This window comes from Microtus pennsylvanicus, chromosome 4, assembly GCF_037038515.1.
Source record: "Microtus pennsylvanicus isolate mMicPen1 chromosome 4, mMicPen1.hap1, whole genome shotgun sequence".
Classification (NCBI taxonomy): Eukaryota; Metazoa; Chordata; class Mammalia; order Rodentia; family Cricetidae; genus Microtus; species Microtus pennsylvanicus.
The window spans coordinates 131,574,954-131,594,348 of NC_134582.1; the positions used below are offsets into that span (position 1 = coordinate 131,574,954).

At 40.7% G+C, this 19,395-nt stretch overlaps 1 protein-coding gene across 2 annotated transcripts in view; it reads right to left on the reverse strand.

The window, feature by feature from the left end:
- Cubn (cubilin) overlaps positions 1–19,395 on the reverse strand; it is a 206,598-nt gene that overhangs the window by 166,261 nt on the left and 20,942 nt on the right. For both annotated transcript variants that reach the window (XM_075970518.1, XM_075970517.1), the window contains exons 13-17: positions 18,208–18,320; positions 15,772–16,006; positions 10,686–10,867; positions 8,275–8,437; positions 7,227–7,417 (exon numbers count right to left, since the gene is read on the reverse strand). In XM_075970518.1, coding sequence (XP_075826633.1) covers positions 7,227–7,417; positions 8,275–8,437; positions 10,686–10,867; positions 15,772–16,006; positions 18,208–18,320 — 884 coding nt within the window. The remainder of the gene's footprint in view (positions 1–7,226; positions 7,418–8,274; positions 8,438–10,685; positions 10,868–15,771; positions 16,007–18,207; positions 18,321–19,395) is intronic.

Sequence of the window (19,395 nt, forward strand, 5' to 3'; positions counted from 1 at the left end):
TCTTGTTACTTCTGACATTTCTAAAGGTGAAACAGGGAGATTATCCCCACAGTTGAGATTCTTACAAAGGATGTACATGAGATTCTAGTTCCATGGAATTATTCTGAAGGACGAGCCCCCCCCCCAATATTAATCTATTCTCGATTAGCGTTACTGAGATCTCAGCAAGAAGCCGGCTCGTGCCGGCAGGAGTGCCGTGGGCAGCCGTTGCTCACAGAACCTGAGATGGCACAGATGCTCCCTGGAACCGTGGCAGTGTGATGTTGCTCACAGAACCTGAGATGGCACAGATGCTCCCTGGAACCGTGGCAGTGTGATGTTGCTCACAGAACCTGAGATGGCACAGATGCTCCCTGGAACCGTGGCAGTGTGATGTTGCTCACAGAACCTGAGATGGCACAGATGCTCCCTGGAACCGTGGCAGTGTGATGTTGCTCACAGAACCTGAGACAGCACAGATGCTCCCTGGAACCATGGCAGTGTGATGTTGCTCACAGAACCTGAGATGGCACAGATGCTCCCTGGAACCGTGGCAGTGTGATGTTGCTCACAGAACCTGAGATGGCACAGATGCTCCCTGGAACCGTGGCAGTGTGATGTTGCTCACAGAACCTGAGACGGCACAGATGCTCCCTGGAACCATGGCAGTGTGATGTTGCTCACAGAACCTGAGATGGCACAGGTGCTCCCTGGAACCGTGGCAGTGTGATGTTCATGCAGAAGCAGCCACAACACTGTCACCTAACCACAGTTGCGCAGTGGACACCATAAATTGTGAGGGCATTTTTATTATTCTGACATTGGTGGGGCATGACCAGCATAGAGTAGTTAAGATTCACACCATTAGAGAGTCTGAAATGTGACAGCCACACACAAGGATTCTCTAATATCCTGTGCGATTTTCACTTAGGTGAAAAAAGTTGCTGTTGAGCACAAAATTTAATCCATTTTTACATATATAACATAAAGTACTTTGGGAAATATTTAATATTCACAACTTTCTAGGATGACCAGGAGAATACAAATGAAAAAGTACTTTTTTCTTCCCTCTGGAAAGCTGCCGAGAGGACCTCATTCCTCAGAGAACTCAGTCACCAGCCAGCCCAGCCTATCAACCTGCATTTATTTGGAATTCCTGGCAGTGTAGAAGACAAACCGCTGACTCTGCTTATCTCAAACTGAAGTTTGTCCAGGCATCTCACATATCGGAAGGGAAAAAGGCAGTTTTTATTTTGTTTCTTTAATTTTACTCATAACTTAAAGTTTTTAATATAATGTGTAGAAATATATATATCTGTATACATATATATATATGTATATATATATGGATTTCGTTTCAGAATAGTAAAGTGATAGCATAAAAAGATCTTAAAGTAGAAAAGCTCTCTGTTTGCAGGGGATTAAGGAGCACTCGGGGGATTAAGGAGCACTCAGGAGATGTGTCTCTTAAACTGAGGTGAGAAAGAATTATTTAGGTCAAGGGCAATGAGCAGTAAAGGCTGGCGGGATATTGCAACATTGTTCCTCTCATCCAAAACCAGTAGAAATACAAAATTCTGGAAGGATGTTTGTCAATATACCTCATGTGTATTAGCCCTTGAATGCTATCATAAGAACATCTGAGATGCAGACAAATTTGCATGTGGATCCGCATCCAAGGATGGTCTGCAAAGATAAGAGCTAAAGCTATTTTAAAAGCTCGGCCATGTGAGGTCATCACATGCTGCTCCACTGAGTCGGGCTTATCCAGTTCCTTACTCTAAGCTCTTGATATCTGCAACACAATTTTTTCTACTTAAGTCAAGTTATGTTACTTGACCAAACAGCAAGTTTCAGAGGGAAGAGAAAGTGTCCTTCCAAGTATCTAACAAAAACAAACAAACAAGTAAGATGGTGCTGGGCCCCTCTAACCCCAGATTCTATTTGCTTCTTCTATGATTGCCATCTCTGTTCTGTTAGTCCATTAGAAGATGAGAAGAAGGAAGAAAACTAGCCAGCCACATCGAAGCACACTGGAGGTGGCTGGTCTCCTGGGTTCTGGTTAGTGAAACTCAAGGACATTAGCAAAGGGAATGAGGCTGTCATCCAGATGTTATAAGAGGAGCTTACAGACCTCAAGAGCCCTGAACCTGGAAGGTGCAACCGATTTTGGCTGTGTTTCTCTCCTTATGGAAGGAAACCTTATTAATTCTGAAAGCCTATGTTCTTCTTGGATCCCAGGCAGAGCAATCCTTTAAGCACCAAACTCTAAAGAGGGATGCTGGATAAAAATGTATCAAATGTTCTAACTGACCCCAAATTCATTTGCACTTAATATCCTAGCACTTGTAAATTCACACTCTCATCCAAAGCCTGCTTCCTTTGTGCTCGGAAGCTTGAATAAACTATTTCATATTTCATAATCACAGATTTCTTTTATGTGAGAGCATTGACTATCTGTTCTCTTGTCATGTCTCCTGATAAAGTGCTAACACTTAATCCTTTCCACTGACTGGGAGCTTCAGCACAGGAACTGCTCAGCCTTGAGGAATTCAAGTAGATATGGTAAACCTATTTCCTTAAGGAGGCTTTGACTGTCATTGGGTAACTCAAATGTTTACTTTTTCTTCTTGAGAGACCAGGAGCCTGGATCCTACAAAATCAAAGCCCTCGATGACAGCACTAGAGCCTCAAGCAGAATGAATCCCAAACCAAAAGGGCAGAAAGCAAGCATAGTAACTAATCAAGGAATATGTTGGTTATCATTTTTATTTGCCTGGGAAATGTTATTAATTGCTTATTATAATACAACCTAAAGAAAGATAAACAATATCGAAACTGGTTTGTTGTAACCAAGTTTCTCTTCTTTTAAGAAGTCATGGATGTCTTGCAATTTGTACTTGTAGAAGAAAGACCATAAATTGATTAATTTAGTGGTCACATTGACAAAGGAACCGCAAGGTCCAGTGGAAGACACCAGTGTTCTGTAAACTGGGCTCAGGTTTCTCAAGGATTAATTTTGTTTCACTGTATATGAGCAGGTCCTTTGTTTGTATGGGTGCACATGAATGTGAGGGTTCACATATGTGTGTATGCATGTGTATACATGCACAAGCGGAGATCAAAAGATACCTTAATATGTCATTCTCAAAAACATCAGCTGTCTCCTTTGAGATAGAGTTTTCATTGGTCTGGAACTGACAAATTAGGCTGGACTGGCTGACCTCAGGGAGCCTCCTGTTCCAAACACCCAGTGCTTGGATTCCAAACGTGTGCCACTACACACGGGCTAGGGGCCAAACATGCTTGCAAGGTAAGTTCTTCACCAACTGAGTATTGCTGCCTGCCTCTCAGGGATATTTTTGTTCATTTTGTGTATTTACAAATTCTTACTAGACTCCAAGAGGCTCAGGATATAATGAGTAACCTAGGCTATTTAACTTATGAAGTATTGCAAATGGCATCTATAAGCTGAACTAGTTCCTAAAGAAAAACTACCCATTAAAACCTGAGTTTTTATAAAGGAACTATTTTCTGTACAGAGAGCTAAGATTAACTGGACTGCAAACATAATTCATGTGAAACTTTAAGTGCAAGCTGTAGATCTGAGTAAGCAGTAGACTTTGACAACTGTAACAGATCATGTCTCAAAACCATGCCTGAACGCATGCGTGCATTTCTCTGTGTGCAAACTATCTCGATCTGGTTTTACACTACAAAGTTAAAATCCATTCAAGTATCAAAACTTAATTCAAAGAAAACCAAATATGCTAAAACTAGTAGGTTGCCCCACCAAAGGACTGAAAACAGAACCTGGCCATATGGTAACATTAAACCTGTTAATGTTAATATTAAACCTCTCTGCGAATTGAATTGTAGGCTGATGGACTCCCTGGTGCCTTGGTGGCAGGGGGATTTGATCTTAAAAACTATGTTCAGCTAATACAGGTGAATGGAAAGAACTGTGGCTTCACTCCAAATTAGAGAATAATATGCAAGGGATAGAAGATGAGAGACACCAGGCTTGACCTGGTAATGATGATAAAATTACCATTATCATCATTATTATTATTGGTTACTGGTTTTTATTCTTCATTAGCATATTTGAGCACTTTGTGGTCAGCATTTCAGCAATTTAGGAACATTTGAGTCTCACAAACTAGTATTAGTTTCCATCTCTATCTATCTATCAATAAAATTATCAATTAAAACTTACCTTCTAAAATCAAGAAAAAGCAATCTATTTTTCCTAGAGTATCTTCTCTCCTGATTCTAAACCCCAGCAATCAAGCCTCCCTTTCTCCTTCCTGGCATCCCCATCATCCTCACTGTTGTGTTGTTGTGACCACTCACTGGTAGGCACGTGCTAAAAGCCTGCTGATAGTCTTTCCAGGCTCTCAGAACACAACACAACTCTTTAGCTCAGCCTGTATGGCCACACAGGATTAGTGCTGCCTCGTTTGTGTCTTTTCTCCTTTCTGAGTCTAATCACTGTGGTCTATTTTTTGGGTTTTGTTGTTATATTTTTATATCATTCAGTCTTTGGGGCTGTGTTGGCCACTGTATTTCTTGGGTATTTCTGTCACCAACTCCCCCCATGAAGATCCCATAGGTACTATCCTCAGGGAAACTACTTCAAACCAGTTGTAGCAGAGATAAAGTCAAGGCCTCTATACTTTTTGTTCATTCCACTCCTTTATAATATTTTTAAATTTTTGTCATAGGTATAGAATTTATTTCCATGTCTCTGGGGAGTGGAGGAAGCCCTGAGAAAATAAAGTTCTGAGTAAACGTGGGCTGCTGACATGGATGCGGCCATGTCAAGGACCTTAGCCTCAGACCCACAGGAAAGCGGCCAAACCTTCCCCCGGAATGAGGCTCGGAGGATACAAAGCCTTGCTCTGTCCGTGTGCAGATGTTGATAGCGTGTGCATGGAATGTCCATCATAGCTTCTTCCTCGTAGATATCTATGTCCTGAAGACTGCTCCCCTATAGAGACTGCTCCTACTAAGGTCAGCTAAACCTGCCTTCTTGATCATCGGTATAGAACAGCTCTGCTTCCTTGTTTATTTGTACACAATAGCCCACTTCCTTGTTCAGCTGCACGCAATAACCCTGCTTTTCTGCCCAACTACACATAATTGGTAAGCGATGTTCTGGGTTGCTTCATTTCTCCATCAGAAAGCACAGCACACCTGACCCCAGCTCTTCTCTAGGTCCGTGTGTTTGCTTTCTTTCATTCTCTTGCCATCCCAATGAGATCTGACCCCCAAGGCTGCGCAAGGGTGGAGCACATTGCTAAGCAGGAAGATCTATTCCTCTAGAAGGCATGCCCTCCCACTCTATCAGCCTCTCCGGTCACCATCTTTCTCCAGTTTCCTTAGGTCAGTGTGCGGTAAGGTCTGGAAAACAAGTGGGATGCAAAAGCCCATTCATCTCCCTCCACAGCCTGCTTCATGCGTCAGCCTTAATGTCATATACTTTAGGTGTTCTTAATCAGCCTACAACTTGCATTTTCTGGAATAAAAATTTAAAATTGCATGGCTACCTCCTGTGCCCTTCATTCAGAACAGTCCTGATAGCTTAAGCCACTTATGAAATATTAATGAGAGGCGCTGTTTTGTGTTCTGGAAAGATGTTTCTGTCACATCTATTATACTGTTCTATACACTTTAAAAGCTCTCTTAGGCAAGAACAAATGAAGTAAAAGTTAATCTCTCTTTGAATTCATCCTTATGCAGCCATGTCACACTGACCATGGGAAAATGTGTTTTTAGAAGTAGAAACTTTAGTTGAGATGTGTGTGTCTGTGTGTGCATGTATGTGTATGCATGTGTGCATGTGCGCATGTATGTGTGTGTTTGCATGCACGTGTGTGTGTGTGTAAATGCGTGGTTATAGTTTAAGATAGCAATGTTCTTCTATAATTTCCATCAAAGTCTTATGAGGTTGTGCACACATCAGACTCTAAATAGATACATGGCTGGCCATGGAAAAGTCTTACTGACTCATTCTAAACTACTGATAAGATCAAGGCAAGAATAAAAATTTGGTCTAGGAGAACTTAGTTTTATAATGTTTTGTAAAAACCTTTAAGGCTTTCTTTCTCATTCCTTCCTTGATTTTATTTTCCCGAAGATTAAATGAACAGATAAGGCAGCTTAATTAAGTAGAAACTGAAGTACTCAAAGAATTACCCAAAGTTACACTGACATCTAAAACAGAACTAAAGAAATAATTGAGATCATTTAACCCAGTCCCAGTTTAACTACAAAATATTCAGTCACTCTGCTTTACAAAATTAAGTTGCTGGGTGCTAGTTTTATGATCTTTCCAACCCCATAACAATTTAAAGGAGTCTACTAGATGGGTGGAAATTCATGGAGAGTGTTCACTGAAGACAGAGGGTCTATCTGTCTTTCCAGTTGTGCTGACAGAGCCTACAGTCACCGGAAGCCCCTCTGTCAAGAATACAGAAACTCCGCAGAGTCCCTTGATACCACAGTGATGTTTTTGCTTTTCTTGGACAACTTCTGTGCCTGGTTTCATAGTCTCCTGTGACTTGAGAGTAGGGTGTGGGATTCCCAGGGCCCTGATCTCTGGGGAAGTCCAAGCTTCTCCTGTGGTTACAAGAACACTATTACAAGTCTGTTCTTGCAAGAGACTGGTGTGCCTCCTAAATCCAAGTCACAACTTACTGAACACCTATTGTGGGCAGGCTACTTAATTTCTCTGAGCCTTAGATTCCTGAGATTAAAACGGGAGGATGTGAGGATTTAATGAGTTAGCGTGATATGAGCGAATATCTGACTGGCTCTAGAAAATCTATCGGAAATTCTAATCCTATCAATACCTCTAGTTACATTTACTCACGTGTGTGTGCCTTGGGAAACAGAGCTCCTTTGAACAACTTATAATTTAGCACTATCGTGATTGTCTAGCTTTAACTCTCCTTTTCATGCCTTCCTGGCTCCCTTATCAAGCACTTGTTAACTTCTCTTCTTTAGGGTTGTATTAGACAAATTTTTTAGATCTCCTAGAACACTTGTTCTTGAACTCTTGCTTCACCCGGAAGCTTCCCATTCCCCATGATGCTGCTTCAGAGGAAAGGTATCCAATGCCATGTCTGCCAAGCACTCTGGTGACCTAGATGCACCTGGATTGACAGCCGTTTGGAGACCGCCGCTCCACAGAATACGGAAATTGCAACGAGTGTCCCACAAGGGTAACTGAGCAGAAAGGTTACCTCGATGTAGGTGTGCGTGCAGCCCAAGGGGCTCTCCAGCTCCACCTGGGTAAAGTTGATATCTATTTTCTCTCCTTCGGGCTGTGTGATGAGGTAGACACACTGTCTGTCGTGACTGAAGGGTCCAGACAAGGGAGGAAGCAGGAGCTCACCCTCTGTGCCTGTGTAGTTCCCGCCACAGGGCAGATCCGCTGAGGAGAACAAAGGAGGGAAGGGATGATCATGGGGATGGCACCCCTCTGGCTGGACACATCAGGCTCAATTTTCAAAACTTAAGTTCACTCCCCTGCTATGTTCACCGTGTATGACTCCATGTCACTTGTTTTATGAGTTTCAGTTTGAGATATATAGATATAGATGTAGATATAGAGATAGATACACATATGACAGCCGTGGGAATACTAGACTGACTGTGCATTTGTGGGAAGCTAAAGCCAAGGGTAAGAGACCAATGAGAATGGTTACGATTTTTCCTGATACAGAGATTTCCAGGGTGCTTCCCCCAGGAATTCTCACTGAGAACACAGTAATGGGTGACACAAGCAAAAGTCTCCCACTGACTCAAATGAAAGCCATAGAGTGTTTCATTTTTGTTCTTTGCTTCCAGACGTGAAGGTAACCGAAAGCAGCACAGCTAAAAGTACAGACGCGAACTCTAGGAACTGGAATATACCTTCCTGGAAGTGGGTTTCTGTGCACTGCATCCAAAAATGCAGCGAGGTATTTCTCAGAGAGACTACACTGCTCTCATGAACATGCTTGCATGCAGCAAAACAAAAAGCATCACTGGGGACCTGAGGTTCTAAATTATTTAGTTTTAGGAGCCTGTGGTCTCCATCATAATATGGATCCCATAACTGAAAGGTTAGGGGGTACTGTAGTATTTAACCCGGAGGAGATAAAGAATGAATCTGAAGTGGTATGAGAAATATCCACGAAGGCATGTCACTAATGCAGGAAAGCCTTCATTTTAGGCATCACAGAGCAGCTGTGAGCACAGCACCACACTCCCGGTGGACAGTCAGTCTTGGGTGAGCGGGACACTTACAGGGCATGGTTAGATAGGTGATGTGGAAACCCTTGTCAGTGATGTCAGCGTCAGAATGGAAATGGATTCTGGCAGCAGGACCCGTAGTCTGAAGCGGTGGGGTAGACAGAGAAGTGCAAAATTTCCCAAGAACGGGGTCCTGATGGAAAGGACCATCTCGAATCTAAGGCAAAGGAACAAGTCATTAAGTTGAAAGTAGTCAGGTTCTCACTAACGAAGTCATTTAGGACATAAGCTTCAGAAAAATTTGCCATTTAAGTACAGCAGCAAGGCAAAGCCATCTAAAGTACTGGATAAACAGAATCTATCATTTGGAAGTTTCCCAGTCATATGCATAACTAACACACAGTCAGTGTCCAGTAAAGAATGCTTCCTCAGAGTCCTGTCAAATGCCTCAGCTACTGCTGGAATTTCAACTCTGGGGCAGAATACATACTTTTGGTTTTTCTTATGACGATGTAAAGTTCAGTGTTTTCTTTCATGAAGCCCCTTCCCCTAAATTGAAGAAATCCCAGTGATTTAGAAGAAGGCAATGGGTATTTCAAAGGAAATAGGAGAAGGGAGAGCAGTGATGAGAACTGATCTGCAGCTTGGCTGAGTACACGGGTGTACAGAGAGATGCAGGCAGGAGAGGATGAGCATAAAGATGCCTTTGAAAGCACAGCCGGGAGGGGCATTCAGCACTGCATACAGCCGCATACTGTACTCTGACAGCGTAAACTTACAAACTGCTATTCTTTCTGTGTTCTCATGTGTGTGAATTCTGTGTGCATCATGTGCTTGTGAGAGTGTGTGAGTTATAGGTGTGTGTGTATGCATGTGTGCATGGAGGTATGTGTGTGTCTATAAGCACGCATGTGTATTACTGGGCTGTGGCATTCTAATGGAGGTCAGAGGACAACATTCATGAAGCAGTTCTCCCCTTCCATTGTGAAATCTGGAAATCAAACTCCGGTCCTCAGGCTTACTGGACAAGCGCTTTTACTAACAGAACCATTTCACCTACCCAAACCATAATGAGGTTACATCTATAACGTGACCTCAACGCCATGGTTTCCTCTTCCTCTCCTCTCCTCTCCTCTCCTCTCCTCTCCTCTCCTCTCCTCTCCTCTCCTCTCCTCTCCTTTCCTCTTCCCCGTTTTTCCATCCCCCTCACTCTCCATTTTTTAACAGGATCAAAGACTGAACCTAAGATCTTGTGTAATTTCCAGGACTTAAAAAGCCTTGTTGGTTTTTTATGCATTGACTAAATCACATTGACTGCTCAATAATTCTGACATAATTGCAAAAAAATGTATACTATATAGAACACCAAAGAGAAAATGAGCTAAAAAGGATTCTCATGTGATCAATTTAATTTACTCAAATTAATTTTTCCATTGGCAGCAAATTTATAGGGCAAGGCTACTTTCATTTTTTACTTGTTACTAGTTCCTTGAAACACTGATGAGAAATGAGTGGAAGTCCAATATTATCTGGATGATTGATACGTTCTATAATGTGGTGTTCAGAAATTAATATGTAAGAATAAAAAGGCTTTAATCTCCATTTGATAGGATTTATTGAATATTAATTTCACAATAACTCACTTTTTACTATCAACTTTTAAAAGGATATTTTCCTAAGACTTTCCAAGGAGAAGCTGATCTTTGAGTCACTCCCGAAGGTTTCAAATCCATTATTACCACTGCTAATGACTAATGGCTCCAGCTTTGGAGACCTACTTGGCAGCTGCATCCTTCATGCTTTATGAATAATTCCACAGCACTCCATCCTTCTCTAATGGACTCAGAAAGGCTCATTGTCTTGTTAGCAGTGCTCAGGGGGTCTGAGATTTACGGTGACAAAAGACCAGGAAGCACCTAAGAACTCAGGCTCCTTAGTGACCTGCCCACTCTACCAGCGGAGAGCAATGTTTCTGATGTGTCAAATCGCATGTGGAATTTAAATGTAACAGTCCCTTTGCTCCTCCATATTGTAATTTTTCACTAATGGGATAGAACAGACAGACTCTCTTCCTCTCCAGGGAGACTTTCAACATTTTCCAGTGAGATTTAACACTGACAACACTTCCCACAGAATCGCTACGGCTCACTAAAATTAAGTGGTGGATACCCTGAGGGTTTGCCTTGGACAACTAAGAATTGGAATCCGTGTTGGAAGAGAGTCATTGCTTAGGATTTACTCTCAGTCCAGGAGCCTGAATCTCCAGTAAGGAATGGGGGAAGGCAAGACGGGGTTTTCCACACTCAAGACAAACCTCGACATGCAAACTAGTCTGATTGAGATTGAAGATTTAGCATTGACTTTCTAAGTATTAGTAACAAACCTGGGCTGTCCATGGGCATCATTGACCTGTGTCCTGTGTGCTAAGCACACATACCAAGGCCTCTCTAAATGCAGTGTCTTACCTCCAGATAATCTTTACTGCAGTCATTGTGGCTCTCCAGGCTCAAGGTCCCAAAGGTAAATGTTATCAAGGAGCCAGGACTGGCCAGAACGTGCCAGACACAATCTCTTCCTGGGGGGTAGTTTCCAGGGTACCCCGGAGATGTAATGGAACCATAATCACCAGTCAGTATGCCGCCACACTCTGAAATAAGAAGGAAAGTGACAAAATTCGTATGTACACTAAATTCCCATAGAATTCTCATAGATTCTGCTGGCAAGAGGTAAGATCCTTTACATAACTATCAAGAGTTTAGCTTAGGAGGCTCTGATAAACAACAGGGTCCTTCCAGCTGCCCAGACTCACAGTTGTAAATCTACTACAAACAAGGTAAACCAGTCACCCATGCAGGAACTCTGTACCTACAGAACACTATGCTGTTATGTGGTTTAAGACTTGGAGTTTACCCTTCTGAGACATCAATAATAAACAATGGAGAAGCCTGCGTGCCGAATCCTGAACTCATCCTAGAATTCTTTCCATATGGAACTTCCAGGTGGTACAGAAGTAAACAAAGAAGACAATAAAACTTCTGCTAACTAACGTCAACAAAAATGTGAAGTTTCTCAAGTATTCATGATTTTAGAGTAATGTGTAATATAAGGAAGCAGCTGCGTGGAAACAGCACCAAACATTTGTGTAGGAGTTTCCCAGGTAAACAGAAGCCTTCACTGCTGTTACACTGAGGAAGACTACAGAGCACCTAACAGAGACCAGCTCAGGGCATGAAGCCAGAGAATGCCAAAGTGGAAGAGAATGAATAATTTAATACTATTATCAATCCCTTCCGAAGGGAGAGGGTTTGATGAAGATCCTGAAAACTGAACTGAAAGCTCAGAAGAGCTAGAACCATGTACTAGGAATCATGGTACCCCATTCGGATTAAGGGGAAGTTTTGAAACACCCTTCTCAATTCTGGCATCAACTAGATCAAGGCGATCTGTCAGTAATGTAACTGCCTATTAAAACAAAAGCAACTGTTTAGAGAATACAATACAACACAGAGTCCATATAACAGATAAGCTGTGATGTTAGACTCATAATACAGACTTATTCGACCCAAGTGGGGAAAAGTAAACAATAACAAATAAGAGTCACTGTGAGCAAGGCCAGAAACAGTCTGATATCGGGGCTCCCAAACAAGGGGTCCATACTAACTATAAACTTAAAGAGGAAATTTGACAAAAATATAGTCTGATAAAGTTTTTCAACAAAAACGTAAAATTCATGCTTAAAAATTGTATGAGTTCTTAGATATTATATTATCTCTTAAGTCAATGCTAACCAAGTTACAATTCCTAGTACCACAGAGGTTAGGTGTAGAGTAAGAGACGAGGGCATACAGACATATCTCCTTAGGAAAGGGAAATAGAATAGATAGTTATAGATAGCTAACTGTCAGCAGGGGTGAGGGTGGGAGGGATGGAACAGGTGAATCAAATGAAGAGGGCCTGGGTGGAATACAAGGAAAGACAGCTAAAATTAAGGATCTTTTGTGGGACAGTTTTGAAGCTTAATACAGTAGAAGTTTCCTAATACATACGTGTGTGTGTGTGTGTGTGTGTGTGTGAAGGAGATCTAAATGAAATCACCAAATAAAGGAGGAGATGGAGCCCCAACTGGACCTGTCACCAAATGATGCTTCTAGTATCAGAATTTGATTACATCTAGGTGAGTTATTGGTCAAAAGGGTTCTACAAGAGTCCTAAATAACCCAGGCTGTTGACAAAACTGTAGGTTGCTCTACACAAATTATGGCAAGGCCCCATTGCTAAAGACTCAAAATGGACTAATGACTTAATTAAATGGACTGACTCTGCAAAACCACTATGAAAACAGAGGGAAGATCCATATTGTAGATCTGAATAATGATTAATTTTGCACTAGACTCCAAAATACACAGGCAATAGAAGTCTATAGTTAGTAGAAAAAATTGATACACCATGATAAAATAAAATGTTTCTGCACCAAGAGAAACAATCAGCAGACTGAAGAGGGAGCCTGGAGGGTAAATACAGCATCAACAGTCTGTATCTTATATGGTGGTGGGGGGTTGATGTCCAAAAGAAATAAGGAAAAACATCAAGAGGAAAAAACCCAGTAGCTGGTATGGCCATTGTCAGGGGGATGCTAGGCAGCATGTGCATTTAAGAAGTACTGCAGTTTCAGCTCTGGTCATCTACTGCTCAGCATGGTAGCAACAGTCAACACACCACGATGTAATTGACATCTGGTGAGAAAAAAGTTCTTAAACCTTCTCACCACATACGGAATAAAAAGGAAAAATAAACATTTGACATCATTAGAAAAGGGAAATCGAATAAAATATAGTAAGCAAAGTTGTCAGAAGAAAACAAGTGAAGTCTACAATCACAGCTTGATACCTCTGTGTAGTTCTCACATCAGCAGAGCGAACGTCTTAAGTCACTAGGGAAATACAATATTTGAACAAAGCTACTGTCCAAATTGACTAATTTAACAGTGAACATATATAGATGGCCATATCCAATTATTGCAAAACACATGTTTTTCCTCTTCACATGGGAGATATCAAAATAAAAACATTAGTTCATGAGGCATATTCTGAACACCTGGTACATTGCTTCATTATTGAGTGACCACACTGGAGATTATGGTCACTGAGAAACCAAAATAAAAATGGGAGAATATCTCAAACTGAATACTATAAAAATACACATTAAAACCTATGGATAAAGATAAAATAGTAAATTGATTCACTTCACTGCATACATTAACATGTCCTTTGTTGCATGTGCATATGTGATGTACATGTGCATATGTGTACACAGAGGTCAGGGGTTGGCTTCCAGTGTTTTTTTCAATCACACACCACCTTGCATATCAAGGCAAGCCTTTGCAGTTGAACGAGAGTCTGCTGATTTAGTTCATCTAGCTAGCCAACTCTCTGAGGATCTACTTTCTCACCTTCTGAGCACTGGGCTAAGGCAGGCTGTCACTCTCGCCTGACTTTTATGTAGGTCCTTACAATTTCATAGCAAGCACTTTGCCTACCAAGCCTCTCCTCAGGCCCTAAAAACGGTATTTTTTAAGTCCAGGAACCACTTTTTGAATCTTCTAGGTCAAGATCTCAGGAAAATTATAAAAGCAAAAGTAAGTTAAGGTTTCCAAATACAAGATAGAGAGAGAAAGAGAGAGAGAGAGGATGGAGAGAGAGAGAGAGAGAGAGAGAGAGAGAGAGAGAGAGAGAGAGAGAGAGAGAGATCACCTTTTGGAGGGATAATGGTCTGATAGAATTATCCTTTCAAAGACATTTTTGCCCATATGACTAAGGCTGTTTGTCTTAGTGCTGGGGCCCCTCAAACCCAGGGCCTCACATGTCTGACAAGAGTCCCACCCATCAAGCGATCCATTTTGACCGTGTAGCCACCTTGACCTTCAGAACTACAGAACGAGCTAATGTCTGGTAGCTGTTGCCTAACAAATTTTAGTTAATAATCATCATCTTGAGCCCTTTCCAAAGTTCAGGCCCACAAAAGAAACTAATTAGGATTCCATACACTGAATTTTCAGTCATTTGCTAGATAGTATTTGGAATAGGAGGAAACATCGTTGCTTTGATAAAAGTCAATTTTACATCAGTTTTACTCAATGAAAAATTACTGAATGTTTCCCTTATGTTGTCAGGAAAAAAGACTAAAAATTCTACTCTCTAGTTTATCTTAGCATTACATTGCAGGTTTTATCCAAGTCAATATGTAAAGGAAAAGATGTTAGAGTTAGGAAAATACAAAAGACTAAAAATATCCTTCCCCACAGATGACATGGTGGCATGTGAAGAGTGGAAAAGAATCTTTGAAAGATTTAGAACTTAAACTGAAATCCATGAAATATTACCAGATAAAAGCTTATACAAAGCAAGCACCAACCGAGTTGTAATGTAAGAACAAGAGCTGGGCATAGTGCCATGCACTTTCAGATCCATCCTCTGGAGGACAGAGGCAGGAGGATCACTGTGAGGGCCAGGCTTGCCTGGTTCATAAGGTGACTTCCAAACTGGCTGGAACTAAACAGACCCTATTTTAGGGGAGAGAGAGAGAGAGAGAGAGAGAGAGAGAGAGAGAGAGAGAGAGAGAGAGAGAGAGAGAGAGAGAGAGAACAAACAAAAAACTAAGAACAATGAAAAAGAATTGTCAATTATCAAGTGGTCATTAAAATAAGGACTATTATAGGAAGGAGCAGACAATGTCCCCAGGACATTCTTGTAGCAAATTTACTAGTAGAAATTATAAAAATGGGTTTTTTGATTGATGGTGGGAGCCTAGTGATGAAGACACCATATCCTTTGGCCATAGAACATGGAGAAATCACTTGACCAGGAAGTTTCCTCCCTGATGGTTAGCTTTTGTACTTATAGAAGGTTCTATGCAGGCTGCTGCAGAAAAAAAAAATCATCTGTGAACCCTGAAAACTACAATCATAGCCTGCACAAGGTATGTCCATGAGTGGCATAGTGGTATGAACTAGTTACTTGGGAACCAATCACATTCTAAATGGATTTAAGGTCTTCCACATAAAAAGAAACACATCCTGTAAGTCTGGCCAAAAACCCAACTCTTGATGTCCAAGCCCCTGCCCCAAGCAGCCCCAGTGAGGGCTTCACCTATAGGAGCATATGGGAAGCATAAATCGACTGGGCGAATTATTAAAAAAGAGAAAAAAATTTGCTTGAAATTGAGCAAGGTAAGGGTGGATATCTGAGGAGGTAGGGAGAAGAGAGAAAGTATATACAATAAAAATAAACTGTATTAACTTTTGGAACAGTTAATACATATATTATAACAACCCAAAAACTCTGTCCAGTAATTTAATAAGGACCTCATTACTCCTCGTGCATCTTAAACTTAGCAACGCACACTAATTTTTCTGTTTGTAAATTCAAAATCAAATTCATTTTAAAATTATTTGATCTTAAAATCACTATTAAACAAGGTTGCATTATTTCTAGGCCTCCAGAATGTCATAACGTTATAAAACTATGTTGTGCTCGCTCCTCTGTTTGCACTCACCGGGCTGCTTTGCCTCCCACCTCGCTGTAAAGCCTCTCCCCTGTCTTATGGCTTCAGAGTAGAGGCGGAAGTAGAGAGCATTGCCACTGCTGTGGACCCCCTGAGGGGGGCTGGAGCCACAGTATCTCCCAAGTGGGAAAGCTGCTGAGGAATCGCCATCGTGGATCTGCAGAAACTCCCGGGGACAGTTACTTGCTGCTTCCAAGTCAAAAGACGTGAAGGTGACATGCAGAACCTGGAAGAACATGAAAGCATTCCTGTGTTAATGCGCGATTGTTTCTTCCAGTAGCTAGCAAGCATTCACAGGAAGGGGCACAGCCAGGCATCTCTAGTTACTCATCAGTGTGTGCAGCGAGTCTACATACAAAAATCATTCAATCAAATGTTAATTCATATAGAAATATGAAAAAGGCTCTGGGGAGATGGAAATGCTATTTACCCCAATTGATTCATTATGTGTTGTATACATGTATCGAATGATCAAGATCATATTGGGCTCCATAGTCTATGCACTAACACTATGTATCAATTTTAAAAACTCTTAATGAAATAAATATACCAAGATTTTTATCACACTGACTAACCTATCAAGTGTATGGTCAAAAATGCTTCTGAATCAAAAAATGAAATGGTCATGTGAAAAAAATATACCCTCAATTAAGTCCAAATGGCTAAGATTTAGACTCGTAAGGCTCTATCCTGAACCCTGCAGTGCCTGTAGTATGTATTCGCCCCATCTCATATCGATTCCACGAGGGTCTTAGGTGTCCAGTTTAGTCTAAGACTTGACTGTGGGATAATGGACCTGGGGAAGGACTTCAGGGGATGAACACCATCACAGTGCAAAGAGCACCCCAAGCAGAAAACAGGAAAAAAGTAATGAAGTGGAAAGGAGCGAGCACGTGCACATTTTAAATGTCATAAAACACAAAGGGTTTTAAATTGATAACCCTATTTTAAAACAAATGTCTAAAAGAAGGCTGTTAGATTTCATTTTCACCAGAATCAAAACTCACAACCGTATTTAGCTAGGATAAATCATTTCAAGATGTTTTAAAAACTCTATGTTAGAATATTTTAACATGTTTCCTATCATTACGTTATTTTCTTAGTTAAAGCAATTTAAATGGAAATCAAATAAATGTTATTTGCTTTTTATGCTTTCTATTATATTACATATGGTAAAAAGAATATATGAAATTATGTCATGAAAAACAAGATAAATTTTCTTAAAATGGTAATGTATATAAATTTTTTCACATAAAACATTTTCCTTGGAAAAATATATTTTCAATGTCAGGAAAAGGAATTCATTAGAACTAAATGGAAGGAAGGAAACTCACACAGCATACCCAGTGGGAAACTTTCTGGAATTTATTCTATTGTATAATGGCCAAGCTACAACTGGCTGTCCTTCCTTAAGGGAAAATAATATTTTCTGACCCTCACACAATGTCGTCTGCAGTATTAGTTTGCTGGGAAAAGTTAGTGAGATTTCAAAGGAGAATCTTACCTAGTAAGGCATACAACTTTAAGTCTAAGGATTGCTTAGGGAAAAAATATGTTGGAAATCTGACTGTTGAGGAATGACAAAAATGAAAATCATGGGCTCAGATCTCAGTTTTAAGTGTTCATGTAGTGGTTCAGCGTCATGAACTTTGGAATCAGATGACCTGAAGCTGTTTCTTAAAAAAAAAACAAAAACAAAAACAAAAAAAAAAACAACCATATGCTATTTTTTTTAAAACACACACACACACACACACACACACACACCTGGACAAATGTTTCAAACACTCTAGACTCTCTTTAAGCATACACAAAATGGGGTTAATAGTTCCTGGCTTTAGAATTTTAAGTAGACTGATGTATATGGAGCATATGGTACTGGGCGTAGAGTGGACACATCATAACAAAGCCATCTTAAAGCCAGTGGCCACGATTTCGTAACAATCCATGGAGGTCAATGGTCATGTTCAGGTACTAGTTTTGGAGAAACAGCCTGGTTTTACAGATTAACTATTGACCAGTTATTTACAGATTAGCTAGATGACCAATTTTGGGAATCCTTTGTTACCAGAAGTAAACAAACAAACAAAAACCAATGGACTCTAGAAGCAAACTTGACTTGAAATTAACTTATTCCTCTTATAAATTAGGTAGTATTAAAAATAGAAACTACAAAGCTTCTCTTATTTTCTATTATTTCAACTGTAAAAGATATTGTTATTTAGAAGAATTTGTATGACGTTAGAGAAAGATAAACAAAGTGTCTAGGCCAAAGCCCAGCACTTACCAAATATTCAATGTGTGAGAGTTGAATTATCATCATCTATAGCTTATATATGTGTATACACATGTATATATATGTCACACATATCAAATTTTTAAATGTATTAATGAAATCTGCCTATGGACAATGATTACTGTATTTACCTTTTCCTCATCAGTCTTGACAACCCAGAAACAGTTAACATCATGAATGTAGGTATCATTGGGGCTTTGGTAGGCAAAGAATCCTTGTGTCCCTGAGAGGATCCCTCCACAAGCTGGAAAAAAAAGATGAATTGTGTTTTCCATAGATACCCATAAGAAAGAGGCCAGGCAACCCCTACTCTGAAATTTCCTCTTCTCTGGTCCCTTTTGGTTGACAACAAGCCACCCCCTGCGTTGCATGCACAGCCCATTTCATACCCATCACCCTTTCCACAAACTTCACTGGGCTCCTTTATTTTCTTTTGACTTCCATTCTCCAAACCTTGATGAACTAGAATTTTCCCCCGTAATTCAATCATAGCGTTAGTCTTGCCATCTCACGCTCCCTTCCTGCTTCTAGGCCACAGGCTTAGCTCCCTGATTGCAGGGTGACCAGGTTAAGATTAAGGTGGAGACTATGTTTTATGCTTTGACATTTTATGATTGTCCTAAGACTTTCTTGAATGCACTCACTCCAAAGCAGGAGTAAGAGGAGAGCTGGTGGGGGTGGGGTCCTTAGAGGAACCTGGGAGGCGGGGTCTGTGGGTGGTGCCTTGGAGTGGAAAATAAAGGGGGGGGGCTTGTAGAGGTCCTAAGGAGGAATGTCCCAAATAAAAGAACAACGTTTTGATACTCATATGGCCTATGGAGTTGAGCAGCAAAAGAAAACTGCCTGACTTGAACGAGTGTTTCTAGGGAACCAGAGAAAAGTGTGGTGATGTGGACAGGATGGAGGTTGCTCATGGAAGATAAATGAAAAACAACCTAAATCTTGATTAACTGGACCATCAAGAACCAATGCTTCATCAAATAGAAGAATGAGGAATAAGGAAAAGAATATTCTGTGAACATTAGATGCCCGCCATGCAGGAAGTGGCCCTCTGGGAAAACCGAAAGGCAAGTTCCCGCGTAGCTAGCACATTCCGAAAGAATATAATGTATATGGAAACTACTGACAATCTTTTTGAAGAAAAAATGTTTCTTGTTTAAAATGAGGTTCATAAATATCCACCTTGTGAATTCTATGCTTTTTCTGCAAGGAGAAATCTACGTTTAGCATCTAAACTGGTAAGAAATCAGGTTACATTGACAAATTGCAAAAAGCCTATTGGAGGATGACGTCCCTAACTAAGCGAGGGGTATCTGCAG